We start from the raw sequence: 10,168 nt of genomic DNA, 5'->3' as shown, positions 1-10,168 counted from the left end.
ACCAATTACCAGCAATTGAAGATTCTCAGAGGTCTAATCTTTCTGAGTCTTCTCTTTCTCTTTTCCACCTGAGAATAGACATAATCAAGTCAGTAATCATGTCTTGCTATCATCCCAACAACAAGACAATAGTATCAATATATAAACACTTCAACACTTAATCAACCTGACCTGTCAACCGTACGAGTGACACTCATCCGCACGTTTGTAAAACCTCAACCGTGCGGTTGACACCTCACTCGTACGTTTGGTCCTTGGTCAAATATCCAATTAGACAACAGTAGATCCGTACGGTTGACCACACAAGTAACATATGACTCGTACGAGTTACATCACAACCGTACGATCCAACTAGCAAATACAATAGTTCAAGTAACTATTCACTCGTGCGGTTCATTATGCGGTTGACTGCCTCAACCGTACGAGTGAAAGCTCACTCGTGCGAGTGAAGGCTCACTTGTGCGAGTGATAAGGAACATCAATATTGACATGTAATGATATTTTCCAACCTATATTCATCATATATTCATTCATTCATAAGCCTATATCAAGAATTCAACCCATAATAACAAATTAACGCATGCACACTAGACACACACGCTAATATCTCTATTTCTGTCCCAAATACATTTTGATATAGCTTCTAAAAAGGTTACCATTGGAAAGTATTTTTCATTACGATTCCAACGATACTTGATTCATTAAAAACGGAGTTACGGTTTGAAAGTTATGACCAAAACAAGTTTCCACAAAACTGACCGGTGCTCACACGCGTGGCTGAGGCGTCACTCGTGTGAGTGAGTCCTCACACGTGTGTTTGACCCTCAAAAGTGTGGTCACTCATGCGAGTGACCTGTCACTCGTGTGGGAGCTGAATAACATCTTCAGCACGCTGTTTTTCGCGTTTTTGACCCAAAAACTCGATTTTTGCAAGTTCTAACACCAAAACTACTCGGAAAACATCATATAAACTATATAACAACTATTTCTAACATCAATTAAGCATAACAAACACAAAACATGAAGATTCAAGCTCATATTCATCAAAAACCCATTTTACAATCCAAACCCAATTTCTAAGAATTAAAGCACGAATTCAATCAATCAAACCTGGATAAATGATCACAAGGATGATATGATTCAGTTCCTAAAGTATGTTGATTCAATTCTAACTTAGATCAATTAGGGTTTGTGAAGGTGTAGAGTTTAGGTACATTCTTATTTTTGAGAATTATCTAGAAATGGGAAGAAAAGAAGCTGATTACACACTAAATGGGTTATTAAATCCCATACCCCACAACACACCGGTATTTACCAGTTATCTAATATCTTTCGTACCTCGTTAGGAGGCCCTAACGGAGTCCAAATTAAATAAACGAACATGTTCTGTGACCCTTGTCACAAACTGGTCTTAACTACATAATCAATTAATAATAAACATATTATTAAAATAAAAGCATATTTTAAACATAAATATAAACTTAAGGGCAATTAAGTAATCTTACTTCTAACCCCGGTTTCAGTCTGTTACAAATCCACCCCCCTTAAAGAGATTCCGTCCTCAGAATCTGATCTTGGTTAAACAGATGAGGGTAACGAGTCTTCATCAACTCTTCTGTCTCCCACGTCAAATTAGACCCTAAACTGTGTTTCCATTCTACTAAAACCATCGGGATCTCTTTCTTTCTTAACTTAGTAACCTTTCTATCGACCACTCGAATTGGTTCCTCAACCAACTTGTTACTCAAATCAACTTTAAGATCCTTAATTGGCAAAATTTGCGTTTCATCGTCCACCTTACACTTACGTAAGTAACACACATCGAAGGTATTATGAATACCAGCTAACTCTGGTGGAAGATCTAGTACCACTGTTTGATCATTCAGAATCTCACTAATTGGAAACGGTCCAATGTATCTTGGCGCAAGCTTACCATGTTTACCAAATCTGATAACCCCTTTCCACGGTGAAACCTTAAGATACACACGATCACCCACATTAAAAGTTATCGGACGTCTACGTGGATCTGCATACATTTTTTGTCTATCTCTGGCAGCTTTCAACTTTTCCCGCGCAATAGCAACTTTTTCGGCTGTCATTTGAACAATTTCGGGACCCGCAAACTGTTTCTCTCCAGCTTCTAACCAACAAGTCGGAGTTCTACAACGACGGCCGTACAACATTTCATAAGGCGGCATTCCTATGCTCGAATGATAAGAATTATTATACGCGAATTCAACCAATGGCAAATGTGTATCCCACGAACCACCATATTCTAATACACATGCTCTCAACATATCCCCTAGCGTCTGTATCGTTCGTTCACTCTGACCATCTGTATGAAGATGATAAGCTGTAATCAGATTCACTCGTGTACCTAGATTCTGTTGCAGACTATTCCAGAAGTTAGAAACAAATCTAGAATCTCTGTCTGACACAATCGATAATGGCACACCATGACGACTAACTATTTCTTTCACATATAAATTGACAAGTTCACTTAATGACGCTGTCTCACGAGTAGCAAGAAAATGAGCACTCTTGGTCAAACGATCAACTATTACCCAAATCATATCGTGTTTTCTCTGAGTTCTAGGTAATTTTGTCACAAAATCCATCGTGATATGCTCCCATTTCCACTCTGGAATATGTAACTACGTAACGAAACATACGGTTTCTGGTGTTCTGCCTTCACTTGCGCGCAAATATGACACTTTTCAACAAAACGAGCGATGTCTGTTTTCATAGTCGGCCACCAATACACTGATTTCAAATCATGATATATCTTATTACTTCCTGGATGTACTGTCAATCTGAATTTGTGAGCTTCAGTCATGATCAAATCCCTCAAGTCTCCAAGCATAGGCACCCATATACGGTTATTTAAAGTCTTAAGTCTACGAGAATCATCAATTAGGTCAAATTTTCGTTTAGTCATAAGTTCAGATTTAATATCTTCATCCTCCAAAGCACAGGCTTGAACGGTTCGTAATTGGTCGATCAAATCTGAAGTTATACTCAAACGCAAAAATTTCACATTCTCATCTGACTTTTTACGACTTAACGCATCTGCTACGACATTTGCTTTGCCCGGATGGTACTTAATTTTACAATCGTAGTCTTTAATCAGCTCTTGCCACGTCTCTAACGCATATTCAATTCTTTCTGGGAGAAAATATATTGCAGACTCTTGTGATCTGTACATATTACACAATGTGTCCCATACAAATAATGTCTCCATACCTTCAGAGCAAACACTACGGCAGCCATTTCTAAATCATGTACAGGATAATTTCTTTCATGAACTTTCAACTGTCTGGAGGCGTACGCGATCACTTTATCTCTTTGCATCAATACATAACCCAACCCGGCGAAGGACGCATCACAATAGACCACGAAGTCATCTAAACCTTCTGGTAATGCTAACACTGGAGCCTGACACAATAACTGTTTCAAAGTCTGAAAAGCCTTTTCTTGATCATCACCCTATCGAAAAGTTATGTCTTTTCGAGTCAACTTAGTCAACGGACCTGCTATTTTTGAGAAATCTTTTGTGAACCTTCGGTAGTAACCAGCTAATCCTAGAAAACTCTTAATTTCTGTCGGATTGCTTGGCGATTTCCAATTCATAACCGCATCAATCTTTGATGGATCAACATTTATACCCTCGGCACAAATTACATGACCCAAAAACTGCACTTCTCTCAACCAGAATTCACACTTAGAAAATTTTGCAAATAACTGTTCCTGCTTCAACACATTCAACACCTGTCTTAAATGTTTAACGTGCTCTGCCTCTGTCTTTGAATACACTAATATGTCGTCTATAAACACAATCACGAATTTATCTAGAAACGGATGACACACCCTATGCATCAGATCCATGAAGACTTCTGGTGCGTTGGTTAACCCAAATGGCATTACCAAGAACTCATAATGACCATACCTAGTTCTAAACGTTGTCTTTGGGATGTCAGATTCTGCAACTCTAACCTGATGATACCCAGATCGTAAATCTATCTTTGAGAAGTATGAAGCACCCTGCAACAGATCGAATAAATCATCTATTCTAGGCAGCGGGTACTTATTCTTTACTGTTCTTTTATTCAACTCCCGATAATCTATACACATACGCATGGTACCATCTTTCTTCTTAACAAATAATACCGGTGCACCCTAAGGAGAAGAACTCGGTCTAATAAACCCACAATCCAATAGCTCCTGAATTTGTGACATCATTTCACGAATTTCTAAAGGCGCTAAACGATACGGGGCTTTGGCAACTGGAGTGGCTCCAGGAACCAATTCAATCTTATACTCTACTTCTCTTATTGGCGGTAACCCTGGTAACTCGTCTGGAAACACTTCCGGAAACTCTGAAACTACCAGAATATCGGCTATCGCTTTCTTTTCTTTCTTACTATCTACTACATAAGCTAGGAATGATTCACACCCTTTGGATAAGGATTTCTTGGCTTTCATCATTGATATCAACGAAAAATTATACCCACCCCGTTCCCCTCGGGCTATAACACGGGTTCCATCAGCTAAACGAAAGGAAATCATTTTCCTATCGCACTTAATACTAGCTCTAAGTGGGCTCAGCCAATCCATTCCTAATACTACATCAAAACTAGGAATGGGTAACACTAAATAAGTCATAGGAAATGACTTTCCTTCAATATCAATACTAACCCCAGTCACAAACGTTGTGATGGGTGTGATCTTTCCATCACCTACCTCTACTCTAACCGGTTCAGGCAGCACAGTAGCAGGTAAATTCAATTCAGCACAAAAGTCTAATGACATAAAAGACTTATTCGCACCACAATCAAACAATACACGAGCAGGTATTGAGTTGATTAAAAACATACCGGTGATCACATCGTCAGTTTCAGTAGCCTTCTCAACTGACATCTGAAAATCTCTGGCCTCTGCTGTGGGAGGGTTCTTCCTCTTCTGCCCACTCGAGGCAGTAGACCCTCCAACTGATGCTGAACGCGCACCTGACCTACCCTGAAACTCACGCTCTTAGACGGAAAACTTATAGCACGATGCCCTGGTTGATGACAACTCCAACACATATTTCCTGGAAACGAACACCTTTGGGACTCATGTCCTACTGCACCACATCCCAAACACCTTCTGGTAGCCTCTGAGCATTAACCACTGTGAGTAGACTTACAAGTGTGGCACCAATTCCCTCTACCTGATCCAGACCCTGAACCACTCTGTCGACTCTTACTTTTCTGTCTAAACCCAACTGATTTCTTTGACTTACCACTGGATTGACCACCCGTTTGACCACTCGGAGTCATCACACTCCCTGTCATCATTCCTCGTGCCGCTTTCAAATCACTTTCCACCATTCTGGCTATAACAAAGGCCTGAGACAAACTAGTCGTCATCCTTACTGACATTCTGTATTCTGGAAAGATCACATTAACAAAATGTTGAATCCTTGATGTTTCATCTGGTACCCACTGAGATACAAATTTCAACTTATCCATAAACTGACCAATCACTTCATCAATGGACATATGAGGCGTCATTCTCATTTCTAAAAACTCAGTCTTCAATCGGTTAAGATCGAACGAAGAACAATACTGTTCACTAACCTTCCATTGAAATTGTTCCCAAGTAATCTGCTTAACATTCTCCTTTGGAATACTTGATGTCAATGCATTCCACCAAACCATAGCTCTACCCTTTAGCAATCTACAAGCATACATAACCCGCAACTCCGGTTCACATTGACAGGCTTCCAAAGCCCTTTCAACCTCCATTAACCAATTCATAGTTTCTGTTGGGTCAGAACTTCCCGAATATTCTGGGGGTTTGCAAACTAGGAACTGTTTATAAGTACATTTCTTATGGGGTTGAACAAAGGGTTATCGGAACATCTGTGTTTGGTACGGGTTCATTAACATTGGATTTTGAAAAGGGAAAGTATTTTGTGGTGGCATGTAGTACTGTTGAGGTGGTTGATTATGCATTGGGTATTGGAATTGTGTCTGGTTCATGTTGGGTACGGTTTGAGATTGTGCTGTCGAAATCCAGGTGGTGTATCATCATTTCCCGCATGATTTACCAACTCAAGCTCAATAATTTTATCCTGAGCTTCTTTTAGTTTACTTTCTAACTCATGTATATAACTCTGTTGATCATCATCATCGGACTCAACACCCTCGTCTGGTGCTCTGTATGTTCCGGGGCTTATCGGGCCGGTAGCGTTTGCATCTCTGTTAGCCATACATGTGCTACAAAACAACTCACACAAAAGCTTAGTGGATAACGGGTTAGCTCAACACAACTAACGTACACGTATCCCTGCATTCACTTAGCCCCACCCACTAACATGTTTGACTCTACTCAAGGTTTGAGAACACGATACACGCATGTACTTGTCGTCAAACTTATGCTCTGATACCAACTTGTAACACCGGCCATTTTTTTTTTAAAACATAGCGGAAGTCTTAGTTAGTAAAATCACAACCTTAATTACATTAGTACAAAACCACTTAATTAAGTTTACTTTAACAAACGGTGTTACATTATTACAAACACTGTTACAAAAGTCTACATCAGAGTTTCAAGTCAAACATGTCTTCTACATCATGTTCCGATCCCAGTAGCAGTAGCTAAACCTGCAGGGGGATGAATGTGGGGGATTAGCACACTGCTAAGTGAATGGAATCTATCTACAGATTAAGCTTAAGTAATCCATCATACAACAGTCAACTAACATGATTACAACCATCAAGCATACAAATAAAGACAATATGAGGATCGGCTGCTTGTACGGGCACACGGCCTAGCTGATCGGACTAGGATCTACCGATAGTCCTTCCTACCAGTCTCTGCATAACTATCCAAATGCAACACATGCGTTCTTCTATGCTATACTAACAGACTGTAGGACTTGGACTCAACCTCCCTTGGAATGGTTGACCTCACATGGACTTCAACTGCCCTAGGAATGGTTGAAAGTCCCCAACCGCCCTAGGAATGGCTGGTGTCAAACACAGTCCACATATACAACATATATAGATCACATAGCATGCAACTATCCACCTAGCATGGCAATCACTACGCTACATAAGGTAATCAGAGTAATCCACAGTAGCATGATTTGCTACTTAAACTCTATCCGAAGATAGACCCTCTCACCAATTACCAGCAATTGAAGATTCTCAGAGGTCTAATCTTTCTGAGTCTTCTCTTTCTCTTTTCCACCTGAGAATAGACATAATCAAATCAGTAATCATGTCTTGCTATCATCCCAACAACAAGACAATAATATCAATATATAAACACTTGAACACTTAATCAACCTGACCTATCAACAGTACGAGTGACACTCATCCGCACGTCTGAGAAACCTCAACCGTGCGGTTGACACCTCACTCGTACGTTTAGTCCCTGACCAAATATCCAATTAGACAACAGTAGATCTGTACGGTTAACCACACGAGTAACATATGACTCGTACGAGTCACATCTCAACTGTACGATCCAACTAGCAAATACAATAGTTCAAGTAACTACTCACTCGTGCGGTTCATCATGCGGTTGACCGCCTCAACCGTACGAGTGAAAGCTCACTCGTGCGAGTGAAGGCTCACTTGTGCGAGTGATAAGGAATATCAATATCAACATGTAATGATATTTTCCAACCAATATTCATCATATATTGATTCATTCATAAGCCTATATCAAGAATTCAACCCATAATAACAAATTAACGCATGCACACTAGACACACACGCTAATACCTCTATTTATGACCTAAATACATTTTGATCTAGCTTCTAAAGAGATTACCATTGGAAAGGATTTTTCATTACGATTCTAACGATACTTGATTCATCAAAAACGGAGTTACGATTTGAAAGTTATGACCAAAACAAGTTTCCATAAATCTGACCGGTGCTCACACGCGTGGCTGAGGCCTCACTCGTGCGAGTGAGTCCTCAAATGTGTGGTCGACCCTCAAAAGTGTGGTCACTCGTGTGAGTGACCTGTCACTCGTGTGGGAGCTGAAGAACAGCTCCAGCACGCAGTTTTTCGCGTTTTTGACCCAAAAACTCGATTTTTGCAAGTTCTAACACCGAAACTACTTGAAAACATCATATAAACTATATAACAACTATTTCTAACATCAATTAAGCATAACAAACACAAAAAATGAAGATTCAAGCTCATATTCATCAAAAACCCATTTTACAACCCAAACCCAATTTTTAAGAATTAAAGCACGAATTCAATCAATCAAACCTGGATAAATGATCACAAGGATGATATGATTCAGTTCCTAAAGCCTCTTGACTCAATTCTAACTTAGATAAATTAGAGTTTGTGAAGGTGTAGAGTTTAGGTACGTTCTTAGTTTTGAGAATTATCTAGAAATGGGAAGAAAAGGAGCTGATTACACACCAAATGGGTTATTAAAACCCATACCCTACAACACACGGGTATTTACCAGTTATCTAATATCTTTCGTACCTCGTTAGGAGGCCCTAACGGAGTCCAAATTAAACAAACAAACCTGTGACCCTTTTCACAAACTAGTCTTAACTACATAATCAATTAATAATAAACATATTATTAAAATAAACGCATATTTTAAACATAAATATAAACCTAAGGGCAATTAAGTAATCTTACTTATAAACCCAGTTTCAGTCTGTTACATATTGAGACATGTATTTTATATACATATGTAACGTAACTAATCCCATAACAAGAACTCATATTTGAATAATAATAATAACAAAGTTTGCTCTTAAATTGATTATTTATATTTTTAATAATAATTATTAGTAATAACAAATGTCTCTTTATTTTTTTTAAATTTTTTTTTAAATACAATTATTATATAAAGGTTGTATAATATGCTTTAAAGTTTGTACATGGGTTCATGTGGTGTTTTGTAAAAGATTGTGCAAATTTTTTTTTAAATTTGTACATGGTCATATGTATGTTTTATTATAAGGTTGTATATAATGCTTCAAATATTGTGCATATGGTCATGAATGTGTTTTCACATAAAGTTGTACATAATGATTCAAATATCGTACATATGGTCATTGGGGTATTTTATCATAAGGTTGTACATATGTTTCATATTTTATACAATTAACATGTTAATATTTTTATTAAATATAATTAATTATTTTAATTATGTTGATACGATTTTCCGTATAGCGGGTGTAAGGTACCAGAACAAAACAATATCCGCCTAGCGTGGAGCGAGTATGTTGATTGATGTTTGCCCTCGAGAAATAATCCCTGCAGACCCGGAACACGGATGAGAGATCCATGGGGTAGCCTCAATCAATCTGTGGATCAATCTGTAATTGATCCGTCTAACGTTTTGCTGCTAAGCGGTTAATGTTTTTGAGTGAGAAAGAACTTTGTGAGAGAAAAAGTGTACTTCTCTCTGACTGAAGTTCAGATGTGAAATGTGGTGACCCAGGGGGTCTATTTATAGGCGTAGCATGTCCGAAATTCTCGGGATACACGTGTCAATCGCTGATTAATTCTGTTATGCAAAGTTTCTGAAAGGTCGATGGCGTGTGCTGACATGGCTGCGTGCCGCTCACGCGCCTGGTAAAAGGGCTTAAGCATTGAAGCAGCCTGCAGGGCTTACGCATGACGCTGGGCGGCCTGCTGAACGATGAGCGGCAAATGCTAAAATCTGCCAAGTATTGCCATCTTTTATGCTTTTTGATTCATTCTGCTGTATAAAAATGATGTTTTTATGTGTGTATCCCCTAGAATACACCATTAAGTCCCTCCAGTTTAATGTCTTTATTTTTGCAAAAAATAAAGTCATTAAACTAAAAAATAAAAGATGCTTTTTTCCTAGAAGACATAAAACTGCTGTAGCCGTCTGTTTCTATGTACTGACGTCATACTTCCATTTATGAATTTACCCCCAAAACTATTTTGATTTATTTTCGAAATTCAAATTGTTTACCCAATTAATCTGGTTCATACACTTGCCACAATCATACCCTTTCACTATTTATCACTCCAACTATAAATAATTTGTTCCCAATTTATATTTTATTTTTCCGAAACGGATCATTTGTGTTGAAGAATATTTGCAATTGCTTTCTAGGGTTCATAGCTGTAACATCCTTAGATCAGGCTTAGAAGTAAG

At 38.6% G+C, this 10,168-nt stretch overlaps 1 protein-coding gene across 1 annotated transcript; it reads right to left on the bottom strand.

Moving 5' to 3' along the window:
* Positions 1-4,176: 4,176 nt before the first annotated feature.
* On the bottom strand, positions 4,177-5,798 carry LOC139855001 (uncharacterized). Its single transcript, XM_071844264.1, has 4 exons — positions 5,210-5,798; positions 4,916-5,155; positions 4,635-4,799; positions 4,177-4,424 (listed from the first exon to the last, which is right to left on the bottom strand). The coding sequence occupies exons 1-4, from the start codon at positions 5,796-5,798 to the stop codon at positions 4,177-4,179; spliced, it is 1,242 nt and encodes a 413-aa protein (XP_071700365.1).
* Between the last annotated feature and the right edge of the window lie 4,370 nt (positions 5,799-10,168).

Source organism: Rutidosis leptorrhynchoides, chromosome 6, assembly GCF_046630445.1.
Source record: "Rutidosis leptorrhynchoides isolate AG116_Rl617_1_P2 chromosome 6, CSIRO_AGI_Rlap_v1, whole genome shotgun sequence".
Taxonomy (NCBI): Eukaryota; Viridiplantae; Streptophyta; class Magnoliopsida; order Asterales; family Asteraceae; genus Rutidosis; species Rutidosis leptorrhynchoides.
The sequence above is the reverse complement of the archived record's forward strand: the minus strand, read 5'-3'. Positions and strand labels throughout refer to the sequence as shown.